At 42.3% G+C, this 23,705-nt stretch overlaps 1 protein-coding gene across 2 annotated transcripts in view; it reads right to left on the bottom strand.

Annotated features, from left to right (window-relative positions):
* The window catches only part of MARK1 (microtubule affinity regulating kinase 1), a 99,161-nt gene that overhangs the window by 40,856 nt on the left and 34,600 nt on the right, over positions 1-23,705 (bottom strand). For both annotated transcript variants that reach the window (XM_080924195.1, XM_080924196.1), the window contains exons 2-3: positions 9,972-10,175; positions 8,466-8,519 (exon numbers count right to left, since the gene is read on the bottom strand). In XM_080924195.1, the coding sequence (XP_080780321.1) occupies positions 8,466-8,519; positions 9,972-10,175 (258 nt within the window). The remainder of the gene's footprint in view (positions 1-8,465; positions 8,520-9,971; positions 10,176-23,705) is intronic.

The following is a 23,705-nucleotide window of genomic DNA, read 5'->3' as shown; positions in this document are numbered from 1 at the left end:
CATGGAGCACACAGGCAGACACAGTGCTGGAAAAGTAGCTGAGAGTTCTACAATCTGATCTAAGGCAACACGAGAGACTAGGCCTGGTATGGACTTTTCAATCCTTAAAGCCTACCCCAGTGACCCACTTCCTTCAACAAAGGCACCTCTGAGTCCTTCTAATCATTTCAAAGAGTTCCACTCCCCAATGACTAATCATTCAAATATATGAGCTCATGGGGGCTATTCTTACTCAAACCACCAAAGTTAAAATGATGGCATTCATAGAAGGATCATGTGATGTTTGGTATATTAATTATAGAAAATGGACTGCTAGAATCCTTCCCCATCAACCATCCCTCCATCCAAAGACACACGTGCTGGCTGCATATGGTCCACTATCTGATATAGACTAGAGTGTGTTCCTGGCTCTCAGTGTACAGTTCTTGGAAAAAGGGCTCTAAAGAAGAGAGTTCAGGTTACATGAGGTCCTAAGGGTAAGACCCTAGGCCAATATGATCAGTGTCCTTATAGAAGGAAGAGCTACACAAGGATAAGCTAGGGCCTGGAAGGCGTAATGTGTAGACACTGAGAAGACAGCTATCTGCAAGCCAAGGAGAAAAGACTCAGAAGAAATCAATCTTGCAAACACTTTCCTCTTGGACTTTCAGCAGCCAGAACTGATAAGACTTTCTATTTAAGCCTCTTATTCTGTGGGATATTGTTATGGTGGCAGCCCTAAAAGACTAATTGTTTATCCTGAATCTAGAAAATTCTGGCCAAATGAGCACACTGTGTCAACAAAATCTAAAAACGTTCACCCCAGTATGCCTAAGGCTCCGTCTCCTAGATGGGCACAGGAGAGGGAGAATGAGAATGAAGCTAATGGTGGCGGTCTTCTGCAGAAACCCTCTGAGCTGGAGGGAGCAGGGCAGTCACCAGTGAACTGGACAACTTTTAACAGAGAGCGGCTCACTAGCAACATGCCAGTTTTCCCAGTGCTTGCCTGCCTTTCCTTAGAAAGCGGGGAAGGGAGTAGAACCTTCTGAAGGAAGTAAGACGGCACTTGATGGACAGTTACCACTAACATCATCCCTCTGCATGCATCATTGACAGGGGACAAGTAAGGAAAGTGTGTTCGAAAGGATTTCAGCTCTAAACTATGTGAGTTTCTGACCTTTCTTTCTTTCACGTTTTCAGGCTATGACACTGTGATATCTCCAGCACACGTACATTATCGAGAGCTCTCAGAGCTGGGTCTGTACAGGCCTCATGTTTCAGGTCTGTGTGAGCTAGATGTTAAGTCAGTATTTGTTACAACTGTGTTACAAGAACTAAAGAAAGCCTTGGCTATAAAGTAGGGCCTTTACTTTGCGGACTCAAGACAGCTACTCTAATTGTTCAGGGCCTTTGTTACTTCCTTCTAGATTCCTGGCTTTGCTCCAGGTAGCTGAAGTCACCAAAGATCCCTTTGGATACTGTTCTATTCAGTCCTTCCTAGTCAGGCCAAGGTCAGCATTAGCAAAGCTCCATGGTGTCAATCAGTGCTTGCCTCGGTTAGGAGAATTTCCTTTTTCTTTTCTCAACCAATTTCTTTTTCTTCCAATTCCTTCCATTTTTCCCACCTATTATTCATTTGTGCTGTGTGTGTGTGTGTGTGTGTGTGTGTGTGTGTGTGTGTGTGTGGAAAATCTGTTGTATTCAAACTAGTAGATTTAGGATATGGCCTAGTAGTCAGTTCTCATCAAGGTCAGCCAGAATGTGACCTCATTTCTTATTTCTATCAGACATGCAGCCTTGCTTCCTGTGGTCTCCTCATGCCAGAGGATGTCCCTGTGGCTCACTTAAGTCAGAGGATGATTTTATAGTCACTTGCTTTTTCCTGGTTGATTTCAGTTATAGTAACCAGAGCTTGGAAATGGAGGGGGCCATACAACTTTGTCTTAGCTTTTCAAGAGCTTCATTCTGGTGTGACTCTAGGAGGGACAGAAATGCATTTGTAATAATCCTGTCTGCATCCTTGGCAGCATTTTTAAATTGAAATGTGGGCTTGTTTTATTTACTCTGCAGGTGACATTCGGTTCCTAGATTCATACGGAAGCCTCATTCACTGAGAAATCATACGTATACTATGCCTATGTTAACAGAACACTGTCGATTAAATGTTCAGCTTCATAATTTTGGGGATCATTACATCACTTCATTTTTACTGGGACATCCATCAGATATTTTATACAACTAGTAGCACTATAATATTTAATGTCCCTTTGCTTGCTTTCTTTCTGCTCTGCTTTGGTTGTTTAGAGAAGGGTCTCACGTAGTCCAGAGTAGCCTACAACTCACTATAAGGCCCTGGCTAGCTTAGAACTTCTAGGCAGAGCAATGGCCTATCCTGCAGCTCAGCGAAGCCAGTAGCAAAGGAGATGGACTGCTTACAAGGTAGGAGGAAGCAGAGCCTATGTTATGGGCAGGGGAGAGGTCCTGGAGGAAAGTGGAGCCATATCCAGTAGGGTCTACTTGGACACACAGAAAAGGCCCAAGCCACAGGGTAGGCCTATGGAAAGGAAAGAGGGGCCTTAGCTGGAGGCGTAGGGGAAGATGAGTGCAGACACAGCAGGCCTCTGGGGTGGGAAGGAAGGGACAGGCCTAGCTGGTTGCATGTGGAGGAAAGGCTCTTAAAGGAACTAAATGCGCTGTAAGTTGTGAAACAGGCAAGGTAAATTTTATAGATGATGTTAAGATCCCTAGCCTCTTCCACGTCCCCCAAGAGAAAATTTGTCCACAGTAGAAGTAGATACACATCATAGTTAATAAAGGTCCAGTAATCAGAAGTTTTAAGGTTTAGAAAATACTGCCATACAAACAATGAAACTATTGCTAAAGAACTGAATAATTCCTTAATTATGATGCCTGATCCTAGTATGGAAAGGGGATGGAAAACTGTTGTGGAGAACAGGAATGGTTTCTCTGAGGAAGTGACTTAGACTGAAACATATACAAACTAAGTGAGGAGGAGAGTTAGTATTGGGCAAAAGTGGGGTGGGGGAGCTGCAAAGGTCAGGTAGCTAGAAGGAGAGAATGGGAAAGATTAGATGAAAACTGAAGTTGGAGGGATGGGGCATTAGGAGAACTGAAGAGCTGTGGCGTTGGTGGATCTTGTGGGCATTATGCTAATGAGGCTGATTTTTAAGCTACCAAAAATGGAACTCCTAAGAGTATAAGCAAAGGGTAGCATATTAAATACACGTCTGCTCTGCAGGAAAACAAAAAACAGAACAGAACAGGTCACATGGAAGAGGGCAGCCACCCTCAGGTGAGCATAAAGACAAAGGAGCAATTGGAGTGCTTCTAAGGTTGACTGCTTACATACATGATTTTGGGGCATGCTGCTGTTCATAGAGAGGTCACAGATTATGAAATGAGGGGGCATTAGGTAGGCAAGGAGAGTTCACAAGTTCAATTCTGCAGTTGGGGTATCTTGAAGAGAAAATTACAAGATTTAAGGGTAGTCTTAGGTAAAAGGACAAACTCAGAGTTCACCAGTAGGCAAAGCCTGAAACCCAGTTGCCTCTGATCAGTCTAAGAAGACAATATAGAAGAGGTCCTATGGAAGCTGCACAGAGCTTCACATGTAATGGTCAGCAACAGGACAATGACCTCATTAAAAAGAAATGGGAAGGGAGAAGCCAAGAAAAACAGAAAAAAGCACATGGAGAGACACAATCTTTGAATAAATATTTGTGGAACCAGGAATTAGTTAATGAGCATGTGTATGTGGCTCTGTAACATTTGGTGTAAACTGTAAAACAAGTTCACTCCAAATTACCACCTTTGTCCTTCACTTAATTCCACTTCTATCAAATGGAAACTTCATAATCACAGATCACCAGGGGACAAACTATACATGGGGTGACATGCCAGATAATCCTAGAGACATGAGGGCTGGATCCAGTCTTACAGAGTAATTTCTCCTGAAGACCATGGACAGCTGCCAGTAAGCCCTAGCAAGCTGAACTCATCACACCCAGACATTCAGACATGGAATGACTGGAGTCCTCCTCTTCCTCCTCTAATTGTTCTGTTTTTTTTTTGTTGTTGTTGTTTTGTTTTGTTTTGTTTTTTGTGACAGGGACTCTTTACATAGACCTCTTCTGGAGCTCACTATGTAGACTCTGAGAGGGTGGAATCTTAATCTGAGGGACACGAACAAACAGATGCTCAGCACACACTCATTAGACACATTTACTCTGTAAGTATTTTCATAACTGGATGCAGTGTGTACACTGTGAAACATGTCAAAAACCTTCACTGCACACTCTCCCTGACATCTAAAAGGACACGATAAACTTAAAGCACAGTTTGAGTTCAGGCCTGGCCTTACTGTGCCATACACAGCTCATATTTAAGGCAGATACAGTAATTTTACTGATAACACTTTTTAGAACATCTGAACACTTTCCCCCTCAAAAATCTATCACAGTGCACACTTCCTTCCGTGTGTGGAAAAAATGTAATTTTCAGTAATAATCATCCTTGTTTCCAGTATCTTGTCTAAAACCAAATCAAGGTCTGAGACGCGGTACTGATTGCTAGTTCCACGGTGGACTGAGGGTGAGTCAGTGGGCACCAGGGGTCATCTTGCTAATGTGTGGCAGCAGCATCCAGCACATGTGGGGGTTCACTCAGCTATAAATCTGATGAGCACAGCAGAGTAGTTGACATTTTAATATGTCTGACGGGTAGGCCTACTAAAAAACACTGCTGAAGAACTTCTGGTTTTTTGTCTTGACTGAACTATTTGCCAGTAACACTTTTGATTTCTACTGAATACTACCTGGTTCTGTCTTACTCACAGTGACCACATTCTTCAGAGTGGTAGTGATTGTGTCACAGAAGTTCTGGGACATTTACTCAGCCTACCAGAGAGAGCTGGGCATTACTGCAAACGCTCAGCCATTGCTCAGATCACAAAATACTGGCAGCAAATGGACACGCTATTCAATAAAGAATGTTATTAGGATTTCAGTTATTGACATGTCTACACCTCTGCTTATGTAAAATATATGTCTGAGCACAGAGATTCACATCTACATAATTTTAATGCAACCTATTATTTTACAACAGAATTCTGAGTTATGATAGCCTTGCTTTTATTTTAATTAATTAATTAATTAATTAATAATGAATTGTTGATAATGTGGTTTCACTGTGTTGCCCAGGCTGGGCTCAAACTCATGAAGCTCCTTCCTGCCTTACCCCATTAGAACCTGACATTACAGGCATGCACTGGTTCTTGTTTTGTGATGTGCAATACAATAAAAATGAAAGTAGAGGCTAATGAGATGGCTTAGTGGTTAAAAGCGTTGCCTGCTCTTCTGGAAGATCTGGGTTTGACTCCTGGCATCCACATGGCAGCTCACAACCACTGAAACTCTAGTTCCAGGGCATTCAGTGCCCTCTTCTGGCATGTGGTGCACAGGCATACATGCAGCCACACACATCCATATACATAAAATAATGCAATTAAAAACTAGAGTGTAAATACATAAGCGATGCATGGGAGACATGAGTGCCAGCAGAGATAGACATATGCTGATGACTCGAGTGAAGAAACCATTACCATCAATAAACTACTGTGCCCACTTTCAGAAAGGCCATTTCTGAGAAAATGAAAATTCTACAGTTGAAGCCCATCAGTTATGAACAAAATCATCCCACTGATTTTCTGCTCACTCGTCATTACAGAGAGCTTAAGAGAACCCCGAGGCCACTGATGTGGGTCACAGAACACTCGCCAAAACCCGACTGTGAGATGATTCTCACACTACATGGAGGGAAGAACTGAGTAAGATTCAGTTCTTTCTGGACTATGACACTCATCAGATGAACTCTGATTACTTGCAAGTGACAGAGGCATGCTGAAAACAGTGAAGACACATTTCCAAAGACCAGACCACTTTACAGAGCTTCATATCTGAGAGGTTTTTAACAGGCAGTACCTCATATTTAGATTCCTTCAGTATTGGGAATGTTGAAAAAGGAAGGGGTATTTCCCATAAAGAGAAGAGAACAAATGGGAAGAAACGGGCTTACAGGCAGACCTAACCAGAGTAAGATTTGGTCAAATGCATCTAACAACAAGACCAAGACAAGCCTGCATCTCACCTCCACCTTCTGTTTAACAGCAATGTCCACATCAGAGTCACGCTGACTACTTTTGCCAGCAGGACTTAACCAGCAAATGGCTTGCTCTTTGCACTCTGATTCTGAGATATGACTGACTGGGAGATGCTGCTGATGTGATGGTTAAGGACACGTCTAAATGTTCTATAAACAGAACCAGGCAAACAATGAACTGGATAGTTTAAAACACTTTCACAGAGAGTAAATCTATGAACAGGATTAGAAGATACAAGCAGCACTGTCTGTGTGTTTAGAAAAGTAACACTTTAGGCAAAGATTAGCAGGCTTTAGGCTAGAGAGATGGCTCAGTGGTTAGTGAAGCAGTTAACAGCACTGTCTGCTCTTCCAGAGGTCCTGAGTTCAATCCCCAGCAACCACATGGTGGCTTACAACCATCTGTAATGGGATCTGATGCCCTCTTCCATAATGCAGGCATACATGCAAATAGAACACATATACATAAATAGACAAATCTTAAAAAATAAAGATTTGCAGACTCTTCACAAATACTTTCATCAGCAAGCATATCTTTAGTTATTTAGACAAATATAGCAATGATCAGCTTCAAGGCCAAATGTTCCAACTAGCAAAATTTATGTTATATGACTTTGCCTGGCTCTGCTGGAAAAGACCAAGTGTGGGTGCCACATTACTGAGTGACATGGCAGAAGTTCCAAGTGTCAGCTGACATCACTCCATTTACTAGAGTAATCTATTGTGTGATCCAAGAAAAGTACAAAATATGTGTGGGAGGTGGGCAAGGTCCTGAATGCAGTCTGGCAACTGGTGTGCCTCAGAGTCTCTGGCACATGAGCATCTTCAGGTGATTCATCGGTCCAGAGGGAGAACTGTTTGTCACTCACACAGTTGATCCAGGTTAGATGAAAGCGGGTGTTATGAGAAGAGACACTCCCCAGAGACCATAGCAAGTCAGTACTGTATCAGCTCACAGTCTCAGGAAAAGAGTCCAGCAAACCCAAGACCTCACTAAACAGATGCGTCACACTCTGCAGTTTCATTGGCTGCCAAGTTTAAAAAGAACCCACATAATGAAGAGATGGCTCTGTATAGAGACAGGGATAAGACACAGAGCTATCTGACATGAGACCAATAGAAAAAAGCTTCTGATTCACAAATGCAAGTTTCAGTCTTACATGGGAACCATGAAGCTGTAAGTAAACATAGCAAACTGAGAATTTCTTATAAGATTTTCTCTTAGGAATCGAAGTCATGTATGTAACACATCTATAATCTGATCCTATTATATGCTACTGAAATCTCAGTGGGCATTATTTCACCATAAAGAAACAGCATATACAGCTCATACAATAAAACAGCTGCCTCATTTTTAAAAAAACTATTTTAAAGATTTATTTATTTTATGCATGAGTACACTGTTGCTGTCTTCAGACACACCAGAAGAGAGCATCAGATCTCATTACAGATGGTTATGAGCCACCATGTGGTTGCTGGGAATTGAACTCAGGACTTCTAGAAGAGCAGTTGGTGCTCTTAACTGCTGAGCCATCTCTCCAGTCCCTGTCTCATTTTGAAAATGCTAAAGGTTTATATCTGAGAAGGCTTCCCGTTGATACCAGACACTCCCAATCCTATTTTCTCTCTCCCTTCCTGCTTTGTTTTCTTCCTTGATGGAGCACTGTCTACTCTGATTTAACGTCTAAGATGTATCTGCATAAAGAAAGAGCCCATGTAGGAGTGAAAGAGGACACGCCTACAGAGACTATTACTCAGAACTAGGTTTTCACCTAAGAATTCTACATACCTCAAAACTTGGGGCTGAAGAGATGGCTTGGGAGTTAGCAGCAGTTGCTGTTAACAGGATAATCACAGAAAAGAGTCTGGATTCCAGCACCAACAGAGCATCCTGCAAATGGCTCTAACTCCAAAGACGGGCTTCATACGCTCACATAGGTATGTACAACCCACATACATGTGTGTGCATACACTGACACAAATAAAATATTCCACAGTATTTGATATAAAATCCAATTTGGTACAAATTAAAGGCAGTTCATATGGAAGACACATCTTACTAAAGTCTATGCAAATATTCCCAAATCAAAAACTCAAGTCCCAAACTTCAAGTATTTTGCGTACATGAGACTCAAGCTGCATTAAACACATTTCAAACAACTTTATGTCATAATCATTTTATATTAGAGCCTGTCTTTTCTTCATGTAGTGATAAAATACAGTGTTTACCTAACAAAAATTTCATTCATGACTTTATAGATAATTATATATTAACAACTCTCACATCACTTATTAAATTAATTAAATACCTTTTGTAGACTGGTAGGATTTAGCTGAGTTTTGTCTATTATTTTCACAGCTACCTGAAAAAGAGAATCATTAAACTACATTTGAGATATATAATTCAATGCATAAAACCCTGCAAAGGAAACAGTTTTGTTCCACTCCTAGCCACGTACCACTTCCATGTAATCTCACACAACCAGAAGGTGTGGTCTCCATAACTTGGAGCCTCAGCATAAATTCATCTATTGACTTGTCATCAACCTCTGATTCTGCACCAATAGAATCATGCCTTTGCTAGCTCTTCCATGTTTCTTCTTTTAACACTGTAAAAATCATGCTATCATCATCTTTTTCTCAAAACCTTGACAGGCAACATTATAGGGGTGAGTGGCTCATTTTTCCCCTTCTTTCTTAAGACAGGGTTTCTCTGTGTATTCTGGCTGTCCTGGAACTCACTCTGTAGACCAGGCTGGCCTTAGACTCAGAGATCCACCTGCTTCTGCCTCAGTGCTAGGATCATCACCCGATGGGAGAATGGGTTTTAAACTCGTATTTTTAGCAAATAAAACTATTACACAGGCAGAGGAACTGGATACACAGACTTTAATAGAAAGCTACCAAGAGGGATTTGGAAATCTTTGAAGGTGTTGCCTAGCGTAGCCCATGTCTGAACAGCTCTCAGGGGAAGAATAGACAAGGAAGATACTCAAGGGTATCATGATGTGCACAGCAAGCAAAAGCTTACTAACATTCTGTGGTTGAGATTTAAGAGCAGTAAGTAACAGTCCTAATACAAAACCGGGTATTTACTGAAATAATGTTTAATACCGCTACATACACTATACATTTATAGTGCACATACATGCAAATATATACATTTTTATTGTGTATAATTTCAAATACATGAGGTAAGTGGGACATGCTTGTGCAAACCAATAATCTTAGCAGTTAGAAAGTGGAAGCAGAAAGATCCAGATTTCAAGGTCAGCCTCAGCTGGTAGCAAGTTCAAAGCCCTGTGTTTCAACACTTCTCATCAACCAACCAACCAACCAACCAATCAACCAACCAACCAACCAAACAAATGGTGTTTTAGATGCACACTCTCTTGTTATCTGAAATAAATGATCTACATAGTACCAATATTAGCTTGATGTTATAGCTAAACAGATAAAAGCTAGTGGGTGATTTTTCTGTACATTCATATCTACCTTAGCTTAAGTGGTAATTCAGAAAAACTTATCCCACCCTCATTCCAAAGGCAGAGTAGCAACAGTAACCAAGAGTGTTCTCATGGTAGATAGCTGAAGACAGCTGATCTGCATCTCTGAGGGATACTATAAGGCAGGACCAGTTTTTCCTTAGTGTTAAAGGTCAGGAGTTCTGCCACAAAACAGAGCTGTCTGCCAATGCTCTATTGCATATATCCCAGTGTGCACCAGGTACCATTCACTCCCCAGTATCAACCACGACAAAGCAAGACTCTGGAGCAGGGTCCAGGCAAATACCACAAGGCATTATGAAAACTTACCTCTCTACCTGTTAGAACATGTCTTGCCAATTTCACTTTGGCAAAATTTCCCTTCCCTATTGTTTTCTGTAAGCGGTAGTTTCCAATGTGAGGCTGTTCATCTGTTGCTGAAGTAATGGAGTTTCTACACCGGGGAATGTTCTGTCTGCTACTTGATTTGGTAGGCGGGATATGTGTTTCAGTATATCCATCCACAGATGTGTGCTAGGAAAAAGCACAAGAGCTCACAGTCACTTAGACAGTTATAAAAGGACAATTAAAAGACTACAAATAGGTGTTGGTGGAGCATGCTTAATCAGAGCACTTGGGAGGCAAAGTTCTCACAGAGAATTCATCTCTGTGAGTTTGAGGCCAGCCTAGTCTACTGAGCAAGTTCCAAGATAGCCAGGGCTACACAAAGAGAAAACCTGTCTGAAAAACAAACAAAAAAACAAACAAAAAGACTATAACTAATATTCATTAACACTTCATCTTTAATGAAAGTGCATCATACTATACAATTTTAAAATGTAAACTGTTGGTCATTTTTTCCTGACCAGCGGGTACAAAAATTTTTATTCCACATCTTTAAGCTGTATTTTGACTTTCAAAATAGTTAGATACATTGCTGGGTACCATGACACTAACCTCTGTTCCTGTAAAAGCTGTTACCATTTTAAGTTGAGTGGCACTATCCATGTCTGCCTCATTAGAAGGGAAGTGTCTTTACTACCAGGACAAACATCCTCACAAATACAGTTGTTACTCTCATCCACAACTTCTTAATCTTTCTATTTGCTGACCTTAATCTGTCTGTCTGTCTGTCTAACTGTTTAGAGGGTCTTCTGTATCCTGGGCTGCCCTACATCGTTTGTAGGGTAAAATGACTTTTAACTTCTGCTCCTCCTGTCTGCACCTGCTAAACATTAAGACTGCAGGCATGTCTCACTACATATGGTTCATGCAGTGCTGGCAACCAATTTGACAGGGTCTAGGAGACAATTCTCTTAGCATACCTTTGAGGAATTATCTAAATGAGATTAATAAAGGTGAGAAAATCCACCTTAACTGTGGTTGTCACCCCATGAGCTGAGGTCCCAGACTGAATAACGAAGAGAAAGTGAACTGAACACCAGCATTCCTCTCTCTCTGTGTCCTGACTCAGGATGCAACTGTGACTAGCGGCCTCACGCTCTTGCCAACATGCCTTCTTTGCCACGATAAACAGTACTTCCTTGAACTGTACGACAAAATACAATAAATCCTTCTCCTATGCTGCTTCCCGTCAGGTGTTTCGTCATAACAAAGAAAATAATAACAAATATGTACTCTAACCCAGGGCATTCTAAAAATATACAAATGTACATTCATGTCGAGAAATGGTGGTGGAAAACATATAAAGTCGCCAATTTCCATAACTATATTATGTTTCTATCAGAGAAGAAAACCTGTGTGCACATCAAAACACTGTAATTTGCAACATACAATAGTCTGAACTCCAAGCCGGGGTTACGAGCAGCATTAATTGTACTCTGTGATGTCATGGCATACGTGGTGTAAAGTGTGGGTGTCATGTGTCCAAAAAAACAAGGTTATAGTGATGCAATGCATTGTGAAACATGTGAGTGCTGTTGTGGACACCTCAGATTGATTTTAAACTAATACCTCGCCATTAAGCTACATTATAAACTCTATTGGATCATCACATGCTGTTTGTACTTGACCACAGTGGACTCTGGGGCCAAGGTGGGCTCCTTTATCTCAGATTCAAGCATGTTTATCTTGAGTGCTCTGAGACACCTTGTGCTGTGGCAGGTTGGCTTCCTGTTGCTTTAATAGGGAGGAATAAGCAGGCTGGAGAGATGGCTCAGTGCTTATGAGCATGTACTGCTTTGAAAGAAGACCCAAGTTTGGATCCTAGGACCCTCATCCAGTGACTTTTGACTACCTGTAACTCTATTTACAGGGATATGATGCTCTCTTTAGACTTCCATAGGCACTGTGCTTACATATGCAAACACACGCACACACACACACACACACACACACAAAATAAACTCTTTTTATAAACAAACAAACAAACAAAACCAACCAACCACCATGTCCTTGAGAATAGCTATAAGGTGAAGCATTCCCAACATAGGTCAGCAATGATTTATCCCAAGGTATAAAAATGTCTGTTGTAGAAACAAGAAGCCACAATTTCATCCATAGAGAGAGGCCTAATCAGAAACTCCAGAATGACTTTCAGCATGGTTCTCCCAGTCATTTCTTCAGGAGATTGTAAGTGCCTGACTTGATGCTGCTTTGTTATCTATCTGCTGCTGGCTATCTGGTGTTCTACTTGGAAGCCTCACCCTTACCAGAGGGAAACACTCTGCTCTGCCTGGGACTCTCAGGCAGGAACTCCAGCTAGCTGCCTCAATGGGGCTTCCTTGGTCTTTTCTGCGGCAAATTGAAAGTGCCTAATCTGATGATGTTATGTCTGCTGCTTGTGATTTGCGCTCTTCCTTTCCTGTTCTCTCAATTGGAGTACTACAGACGCTTTCCAGATGTTGTAAGTGGCCACCTGATGTTTTGCTATCTACTGCATGCTATTTGTTCTTCCGTTATTGTAGAACATTCTCTGGATAGAACATGCACATTTTAAAACCCCCATCAGCCTAATGCTCCTGGAGTTCTACAACTTCTAAAGCTAAGCATAAAAAGGCCCTTCATACACAGTAACTAAATAGAAGTTCAGGGTCCTCACTGTCTTAGCACTCATACAGAACAACTTCTGAGGAAGGAATGCCAACTACCTGGTTCTGTGATGTGTTTAAGAGGAGTATGAACTAAAATACGTGAGACAAACTCACATGCCGAGGGCAAGGGTAAATGACACAGTCTCACTGAGCCACAACAGACTGACTAGTTCCACACTTACATAGTTCTGCCAGGTTACTTCCCAGCGCCTTTCCACTGAAGGTAGGACATAGTTCCCCATTTCTTCAGTTCTGGTTTGGAATTAACAGTACACAAACCTAAACAAGTTTTTAAGAAGCCTTACTATGTTTTAACCTGCTCTTTTAGAATTATGCCATCACCTACAGCCAGCTGAACTTGACCAGTAAACTACAGAAGGTTGAACGAATCATAGTCACAGAGTTAAGTCCAAATTAAATCAACTGACTCCCAGTTGCCCCTCTGACTTTAGGAGAAACAGGCAACTGGTTTAGCTATTTACTACTGGAATTTGAGTATGTGCTACATAGCAATGTCAATGAATACATAAACCTAGCACTACTTCAATTAATTTTTTGTAGTACTGAGGAATGAACCCAAGATTCTAACAGACAAATATTCTATTACTGAGCTAAATCCTTGTCCATATCAGTACTTTTAAAACAAGAAGTAAATATAAAGGAAACACTTCTGAATAATTAATTCTTAAGTAATATTCATATGCAATAAATTCACTAAGGAGATATCTTTGTTTGGCATAAGTTGCATAGGGGCAGAATTCTTGAATATTTGTCTCCAATAGTATATGATGGATGGATGGATGAGCAGATCCTGGAAAAGATAGTATCCATGGGCACATGGACTGCAGTCCAATCAGATAACATGGAGGATCAACAGATATTGGAGAAGACAATACAGTTTACCAGTAATCTCTGATGCAGAACTTCATACTTGGGATGATCTTTTCTTCTTTCAAAAGGACTAACTCTCCAGGGGAGCTGGCCCTGCCCTTCCCTGACTGTTGGGAGAGCAGGCCCTGCACCTTGCCTGGGCAGCACAGTGGAGCTTGCTCTGGAGGTATGAGTTTGGGTGAGCAGACCCCAAGGGCATGAGAGCTGATCCTGCCTCATGCTGGTGGCAGCACTGAGTGCCCTAGTTAAAGCAGTGTTAGAGAGCTAGCCCTGGTGGTGTCTGGAGGGAGAACTGGCACACCCCCAAATCTATATCATCTGCAAAGGGCTGGGATGTGTGAAAGGGCCACACCTGCTTTCCAGAGTTACAGGATCTCCATGACACAGGGCAACAACAGGATAACTGGGAGGAGTCTCCATGAGGATCCGATATTGATGGTGTCACAAAGGCCAGAATCTTAAACCTGACCAGTTGCAAGTGAAGATGTGTAGGCAGAGGGGTACACTGTGGGACACACTGTGACACACTACAGCTTCCATGGTGAGATGTTTTCTATGCTTTGTTTTTGTTACTGTTGTTGTGTGTTTGTGTGTGCTTTATTTAAAAGGGGGAGGTTTCAGGAGTGAAGGGCTTATATGAGGTGATGGGAGGTGAGCAGGACTGGAGTGCGTGATATGAAACTCACAAGAATTAATAAAAAAGTAAAAATGAAAGGGGAGGGTTAGCTGTCAACATTAAACACAGTCAATCAGTAAGTCTTCCAACTTGCATAAAACACATGCATAGGAGTCTTACATAAGGAATCGAAATACATAGTTCTGATGAGAGACATTCATCAACAACAACTATTATAAAAATACATATTTTTCCTTAGGCTTATCAGCATCACTCCGGAGTACATCTTTCCTTAAGGGTTTCTGAAAACTATTTGTATAGTTTATCTTTCTTCTTTTTGATCAATGGCTTAATTCTCTAATAAGCATCCTGGCAAGACTATGAATTTAATTCCTGCTAAACAATGGATTCAGTTTAGAATTCAACCTTAGGCTGTTAAATACAAGATATGATGGTAGCCTAATTACAGCATTTCTCTAGGCTTTAGTTCACACTTTTATTATAACAAACTCTAATGCTATTCTTCTTTCTCAAGTTGTCCACTCAATCCAAAGAATCCCAGTTTCTGCAGCAGGACAGTATAAACCTAAAGCTGCCCAAGAGTCCAGCAGAGTCTAGAGGACCAAAGATGAAGATCTTACCAGTTTTCATACCTGAATCCCGTGGGTCACCAGTATCCCAACAGCCAACTACTAAGACCCAGACCCTGTACCACTAGTTACAATAAAGGTCTCCAACTCAGGAGCTGCTCATACTTGGGCACAGTTTTGTGTCCTCAACTGGGTGGTGGAGATGTTAATAACATAATTGTTTACCTCAGAACTTCCTCGGTCTGAGGAGTAGGGAACAGTCTGTGAAGGTGTGGTAAGCACTGTACAGTAATGAGAATGGGACAAAGGAGCAGAGGGGTGGAGACAGTCCTCCCTGCAGTCCACCCTGCAGCCCAGACAACCAGCCCTGTTCCTGAGCATCTGGTACCTGCAACCACCTCTGGAACTTCTGTAAAAGTCACATTTCTTTTCTGTAACAGAAACAGTTTTGGCTAGCTAAAGTAGAAAAAGAATTTTAAAGTCTGTGAGTTGCTGAAAAAAGTCTCCAACAAAGAAAACTGTATTCAGAGGAAAAAAAAGAGATAAAAATGGGCAAATAGGCAAAATAAAAGTTATGTATATTAATAAAAGGAGACAATGAGATAAAATGAAGTAAGCGGAGGGGACACAGCACACGCCTTAGGATGGACGAGGAGCACGCACAGTGGAAGAACACTCAGGCAGTGAAATGAGAGCAAGTCAGGAGTGCTTGCTGAGTTCATGGAAGGAAGACACAGAGGCAAACATAGATAAAAAGGGCATCTTTGTCCCAGGCCCACAACTTGAAAATCCAGTTGTCCAAATAAAGATCTGAAAGGTTCTGCTATCAGTATTCAAATGGTTTCCAGCCACGGGTATGATGCCTGCACAACTGGCCACTCGAAGTCCGTTAAAAGGCAAGGAAGGCACAAGACGCTCCGACAAATAGGTAAAGAACAAGCAAGTGGAGACCTAACCAAGCCAATCAGCAAACAAATGATAAAGCTACTAAAGACAGGCCACACATCTCTCCCATAATTATAATAAAGCTGAACATTATGCCTAAAGGTGCTGTGAATGCTTAATGGGCACTGACTACTTTATTCTTATAATTACTCCATTGAGAAGCACAGCACGACCCACATTTCAGAGGAGGAAGATGTGGTTTGGAGAAGTTATGGCATGTCTGACTCTTTTGGGTTCATCCAAGTGTTTGTGACATCAGCTGAGAGAGAGTCTAGCGAGATGGCTCAGCAGTTTAGACCAATTGTTCTTGCAGAGAACATGGGCTTGATTCCTAGCATCCATATAGCTAATAACCAAACATAACTCCAGTTCCAGGAGATTCAATGCCTTCTTCTGGCCTCCCAGACACAATCATACATGTAAGGCAATATATACATGAAGACAAAACATACATATAAAATAAATGAAACCTGAAAGGTTTTAAGGTGGGATTGATGGCTGCTGAGTACAGGAATAAAAGCTGTCTGTGGATGCTTCACTGGGCAGCCGATCTTCCATTGCTTCCACTCTTTCTGACTGGACTGAAGTCAGAAGGTACCCTGGCAAGTTCTGGACAACCACAAGCAGTTTATAAACATCAGGGGGAATCAGAAGCCTTAAAAGTCAATTGAGAATTATGCTTTCACAACTGAGCTCAGTACAGTCACACCATACTTAAATATATATATCAAAATTAGACCCCAATTTCAATGGCTAAATTCAAATCCTCCCACAAGGTTGTGCCATGTTTGTGTTTCTGTTTTTTGTTTTGTGGTTGTTGTATATTGTGGTAGGTCAGGAATACTCTCTTCTCCACAGCATCTCTCTTCATTTGCTCAGCTGTGGTTTCTTTTCATTATTTCATTAATCAACTTTTGTGGAGCCCAATATTAAAGGAACAAGCAGCCCATCCTCCCACACCCACAAACAGAAATAACTGAGGTGGAAGCACTCTTCCATTCGGTCCTCACAGCGAAGTCAAAGTCCCGAGTTATTCGCAGCTTCTGGCCTCAGCTTGTTTTCTGAACCCCATCCTCCGACTCCCCTATTCAATGATCCATTTGCTCTGTCAGCAGAACTTTATTTTGACCTACTGTCCTGTATGAGTGGCTAACTATACGACTCCTGCTTTTGCAGAGGGAACCAGAAAGAGAAAGAGATGGTGAATATGTGGCCAACAAAGAACCAAGTAACCGTCCATGAACTAGCAGAACACTGAAGCAGGTTAGGTGCAAAGCAAGGGCTGCCACGAAGGGTTGGTCCTTAACAGAAGACCAGAGTGAAATGAACGGCTAGAGTCAGAGAGGAGAGATGTGAAGACATCAACTAGTAAAGAATCTCTTGATAAAACAAGCACTTCAGAGTCTTTCTCTTCAAACACTGAAGTTGTAAAAATAAAATCCCCCTTTTTATGGCCTCTGCTCATGTTTATTCATTCACACCTGAACCTACAAGTTTTGCTCTTTTTCAAGACATGTCAGGTTGAAGGTGCTCAATCAGAAGGAAGACCACACTCGTATCAGAAGACAAGGGGCCTATTTACTTCCACAAGACTATGATCTTCTTTGTGAAATCCTGGCAGCAGCTGAGGACATGAGACTGGCAAGAGATACTCCAGTAAGAAAGAACACAGCTCCACATCACCCCAGCGTGAACAGCAGCACCGCAAGCACAGTTGTGTCAGTTACAGAACTCAGTCTAGTATCAAGTGAGTACTGTGGTGTCCTCTTACAGATACAAACCTTAGTGAGTGGATATCCACACTTCCTGAGAAGTAGGACCACATAGTACCACACTGCAAGGTAGGGCTACTGTAGCTCTGCCCCAGACTCTGTACTGTGCTACTTTCTAAGTAAATTACACCAGTAAAATTACAGGCCCTGGTTACTGAAAATTAATAACCACACTTGCACTTTACTAAGTTACGGTAGTAAAAGAATCAAAAAATTATTATTTCAATAACAGAGGAATAGCTTGTACTGGAGAAGCCTGCCAGCAAATGAGAAAATATCATTTTCTAGACAAAACATTAAAGGAAATTCTTAGGCAGCATAAAAGAGCTAATGCAGAAAGCATGCAAAATTGGGAGAGAAGCTGAGGATGTAAGAAAAGAATCTTCACTAAACAAAATCACCCCTTCCCCAAAAGAAGGCCTCTCAGGACCAAATGTGTAGTACACACAGTTTCCATCTGGAAAACAAACTCTGGCCCACTTAGTTCCAGACAGCTTGCATTCAAGTGGAAAAAACTCTACAGCTACAGGATTTTGGGGCACAGCTGGTGCTACAGAAAATGGCTAGAAAGTAAGAGAAAAATCTCAAAAAAAATGAAGTCACAAAGAATTATAGACATTTTCTACCAACTACAAGAACTTTTCTATGTGATGGAGAAATAACTGGAAAAAAATAAACTTAGATCTCTCAGTGTAGAGTACTACCCCTTAGCTCAAGATAAATCTTCAATAGGCTGAGGACAGAGGGGACACACACACACACACACACACACACACACACACACACACACACACACAGAGAGAGAGAGAGAGAGAGAGAGAGAGAGAGAGAGAGAGAGAAGCCATAAATGTACTCAAGGAAACAAGCAGCAAGCATATAACTGGCTTTTCTGTTTGTGTGTACGTATGTTTTGCTTCATGTTTGAAATGTCTAAGTGTGACAGAAAGCAGATGCCATTAAAATGATAAAACTTAAGACCATTCACTTTAAAACATCAGATGGACAATGTCTTTGTCCTCTGAGACAGTCTTGCTGCACCCAAGGCTAGAGCGCTAACTTAAGAAACAAAACAAAAACTCTCCTTAGAGCAAAAGTACAAGTTACTAAGCTGAGAAAAAGTAACTGTAAAATACTGGGCAGATGGTTGGTTTTCTAATACTAAAGCTGCCCTGATTCCATCAAAGCATTCAGTGACAAAAGGCAGGCAGAGGACATGCTCAGATAGCTTGAAAACAGAGATGCTTGACTTTTAGATTTCCGTGGACAGCCAGTCATGACACAGAAGCTATACACGGAGAGCTATACATGGGAGCTGCAGTGTTAACTACAGCTGTTAGTAAAGATTGAATTTACACAATGTTAGCTGGTAATGCCATGCTCCAATTGGGGAGATAATCTTTAGATTATCCATTTTATTTTTAGTTCTTTACCCTACAGACACAATCACAGGGACACCTAAAAATGAATGCCAAAGAAACTTACTGCAGCACTGTCTCTGCAAGGTAGAAGCAGCGTAAACCTCTACCAACAGGAACTGGTTCTGTGTGGATGGCGTGTCCTTATCTGTGTGCACATGCATGAGCAAACATCAGTGCAAATGCTTCAGCAAGAACAGGTCCCTCCAGATAGTTCCACAGAGACAAGATGTGAATAATGACCTCTAGGGACATTAGCTAGGAGTCATAGAAACACTGGAGCTTACAAATACTTTATTTTTCTGTTGTATGTTTCAAATATATATGATATTATTATAACAATATATATTAATCAGTATAATTAAAAGATTATTATAAAATGTTTTTAAGACAATGGATTGTTACCTATTAAGAACAATGACATCATGAAATTTACAGAAAATATCATCCTGAGTATGGTAACCCAGACCCAGAAAGACAAATGTGATATGTACTCACTTATGAGTAAACATTAGCCAGAAAGTACAGGATAACTGTGCTACAAATCACAGACCCAAAGAGGCTAAGTAATAAGGGAGGCCGGAGGGGAGGCCTTGAATTTCACTGAGAAGAAGACATAGAATAGACACCAGGGGTGGATGGAAGGAGGAAAGTGGGGTGGGGAGGGATGGGGGGAGAAACAGGAGGGATCAAGTGGGGGCGTGGCAGAAGGAAAGAACTAGAATTAGCAAGGGGACATCTCTGGGATGAGCTAGAAACCTACCTCAAAGGAAATTCCCAGGAATCTATGCAAGTGACCCTAACTAAGGCTCCTAGCAATGGGGCATTCAGAACCTGAAATGGCCATCTCTTGTAACCAGAAAAGACTTCCAGTGGAGGGAACCTTAGATCCACTATTTGTCCTGGCTACAAGATGTGCAGGGGTAAAGATGGAGCAGAAACTGAGGGAAGAACCAACCAATGACTGGCCCAACTTAAGATCATGCCATAAGAGAGAGCCCACCCCAACACTATTATTTATATTCCTCTGTGCTTACAGACCGGAGCCTAGCATAGCTGTCTCCTGAGAGGCTTCACCCAGGGACTGATGGAAACAGATGCAGAGACCCACAGCCAGACGTCAGGCAGAGCTTAGGGAAGCCTATAGAATAGTGGAAGGAAGGACTGAAGTAAGCAGAGAGGTAAAGGAATCACATGAAAACCTACAGAATCAATTAACCTGCCCATAGGAGGTCATCCAGTGTGAACTGCCAACCAGATCATACATGGGACTGACCCTTTGCATATATGTAACAGATATGTAGATCAGTCTTCTTGTGAGATTCCTAACAGAGGGAGCAAGGGCTGTCTCTGACTCTGTTGCCTACCTCTGGATCCCTTTCCCCCAACTGGCTGCTCTGCTTAGCCACAATAGAAGATGTGTCTAGTCCTACCACAAGTTGACATGCCAAGGTGAGTTGATATCCATGGGAGGTCTCCCTTTTTTCTGAGAAGAAAGGAGGATGAGGATGGGAGGATGGGGGAGGGGTAAAAGGGAGGGATTGGTAGGAAAGGAGAGAGGGGAAGATGCACTGGCCCAGGGCTACAAGAATAAAACCATCTAAGTGCCTGCCCTGACTTGCTGTAGGCACTACAGTGATGTATGAATGTGTGTTGGAGAGGTGGAAAGATGAAGCACTCAGTGGAAAGGTGGGAGAGACAGTAAAGCCAAGGGGTTCATACACAGGAGAAAGCTGGACTGGAGACCAATCAGCAATGAGGAACAGGCCATGGGATGTCCTGACCTGGGCAGCTGCCAAGAGCCATGTCTGGGTCCATAGTCCTGTTACAAATGGGATCTGTATGGATGTCTGTGGCCTGAGTTATGAGCAAAAGCTATGGGATATCCATGATTGAGGATGCCACCTGAAACCATGTAGATGTCTGAGAACTTCATAGCCATGGGAAACATGCTGATCTAAGTGCCCTGCATTGTCACCTAAAGCCATGGTAACATCCAGGTCTCTGCTGCAGCTGGGGGCCATGGTCCTATTGTAGCTAGGATCTTTGTTGATATCTGAGGCTCCTGTTATCACCAAAAGCCAGGCATATTCCTGGTCTGGGCTGCCATCCAAGGCTATGTTGATGTCTTAGCACCATGTTGATATGGTTCTGCTCCTTACGGTGGGAGAGCTAGCCCCAGAGCCATGAGAGCAGGAGAGCTGTTCTGCTCCTCACCAGCTGTTTCACTCGGGAGAGTAGGCCCTACAGCTCATCTGGGCAGCACAGTAAAGCTAGCCCTGGTGACAAAGGTGAGCCAGGAACGAGAGTGGGAAAGCTGGCCAGTATTGCAGAGCTAGCCCTAGTTTGAGTGTGAGAGAGCTGACGGGCTGACCAACTCAACTACCTCGCAGGTCCAGATCCAGTGCTTTGAGTTGGCCAGCCCAATATCTACCCATTTATGGAACACTTGAATGGGTCGGTCCTACAGATCTAAAGCTGCAGGATCTCCCTGACATATGGCAACAACAGGATATCTGAGAGAAGTCCTGGTGGGGGTCCAGTATTGATGGTATAGCAAAAGCCAGAGGCCTCTAACCTCTGCAATAATGACTCAATGTAATGAACATTTGCAAGTAAAGATATATGGACAAAAGGGTATGTTGTGGAACACACTGTTAACACACTATAGCTTCCACCATGAGATTTCGTTTTGTTTTGTTTTGTTTTGGAGGGGAGGTTGCAAGGGCAGAGAGCTGATACAAAGGGACAGAGAAGTGAATGGAATTGAGATGTATGACGTGAAATTCACATAGAATCAATAAGAAGGTTAGGAAATGTGTATAAGAGAATGAACAAAGGAAAGAGGAGACAGCAATTACTTAGTATGTACCATGCAGTCAGGTTGAATAACTTACCCAAACTGAGTCCAATAACTAGTTGCATTACTGGGATGCATATTCATTGTTTATTGCTAGACAGAGCTAGACAGATGTCCTTACAAATTAAGTTGGAAACAGAGTTTGGGGAGCAGAAGACAACACAACAGCACGTTTGCATTACTTCTTCCAGACCCTCCAAGGTTAATAAAGTCAGGGGAAGTGAGCTCCAGCATCAGAAAGGATGCAGCTACACCTCCTCCTAACACTCCAAGTTAATAAAGCACAAAGTGAAGAGTGCAGAGGACTTTACTGATATCCCCTGAGGAGGACTGGTGCACAGACCAAACAGACTTCCTGAGAGAACATATGGCCAGATCACCTCACATTTCCCTGACCTCATTCTGCTGAGCACAGAGGAATGCAAATGTGCTCATTCTAGAAGGAAAATAAAGGCCAGAGTCTATGGAACACTCACTCCATCACGGACTAGGTGAAGACACTCTAATTGGGGTTACCTGAGGCACTCTTCCCAGTTACCACCACCGTTCCCTACTCCTCACCGCTCACCCATCTCACAAGCTGCCAAGGAACAGCACAGACTTGACTCTGACACTTCCACCGAGCTGTCACTTCATGGGAGGTAAGTCAAGGAGAATCCTCCCACACAGTTCCCAAGCACATGCTACCTCTGCATGAAAACTTCCCATCTGAAGCGTGAGCTGTGTGGACTCGATGACAGCAGCTTCTTCGGATGGTCAGAGGTGCTAGAGTGGGGGGAGGGTACAAGGGGAAATCATGGAGGAAAAAAACCCAGGAAACATGAGTGAGCACGTGTGCAAGCATGTGCAGAAACAAACTCTAGAAGGGTAAACTTAAGGTCACCAGTGGAGGAGCAAGAAATTCTTTAAAGCCATGTTAATTCTTTAAACATTTTTTTAAAAAATAAAAACTCCCAAATACCTCTCCCAGGCCTAGAAATAGGTAACCTCTTTTGAGTTGTTAGCCAACAGGGTCCTAAAAATCCCTTAAACATTACAGGCTATTGCCAATAGTGTTGATTACTCTCTACAGCTTGATGGTAAGACACTATTGGTAAAGACACTATACTTTTATGTCATAGAACATGGGGAATGTAGTTGGTATTCATCTGGAAGATTCACTTCTAGTGGATAGCATTCATAGTGCTGGGAAGTGCTCTACACAATACTGGAAAGAAAGCAACCATAAGTGTCCCCACCTGTCAACACTGCAAGCTACAGTAATGGCCTGCCTGCACGATAAGCCCGTGTGAAACAGTGGCCCAAACCTCATGGGAGTAACCAGCAGCTTTTCTCTTTTCTTTAAAGTTGGATTTAAGGCCAGTTTCACAAGACATAACCCATACCCAGCACTGCTGAAGTGGCCAAGAAACTGACTCTAGGTCACGACCCTAGAGGGAAAAATCTATGATTCTGCTAAAGGAGCAACAATAAAATGACTTGTAATAACATTCTGCTGTACCTACAGATGAGTACATCAGAGGGGAAAGAAAACTCTAGGAAAACAGTTCTCCCAGACGTAACGTGGCAGACGCATGCATGAACTCATAGAGGCCGTGATGACATGCATAAGACCTGCACAAGCTCAAGCCAGCAAAACCCCAGCACTGAGGAGGGAAGATGGGCACAAAGTTTCACCCACAGCCAGGGAGCTATTGGCAATTGACAGCTTCTGAGAGAAGGGAAATCAGTGTTCTCCCATGGAGTAATTAATATTGGGAATATCAGCCACACTCTAGGACAGGGCAGGCCAAAGATCAGGAGTAGTTAGCACACACTAACACCACTCCATGGTCTCTCTCTCTCTCTCTCTTTCTCTCTCTCTCTCTCTTTTTTAAGAGATAAAGAAGACGAGGTGGAGAATCTAGGGTAGAGAGTGAATA

This window comes from Micromys minutus (assembly GCF_963924665.1).
Source record: "Micromys minutus genome assembly, chromosome: 1".
NCBI classification, from domain to species: domain Eukaryota; kingdom Metazoa; phylum Chordata; class Mammalia; order Rodentia; family Muridae; genus Micromys; species Micromys minutus.
This window is presented reverse-complemented; position numbering and strand designations above follow the sequence as displayed.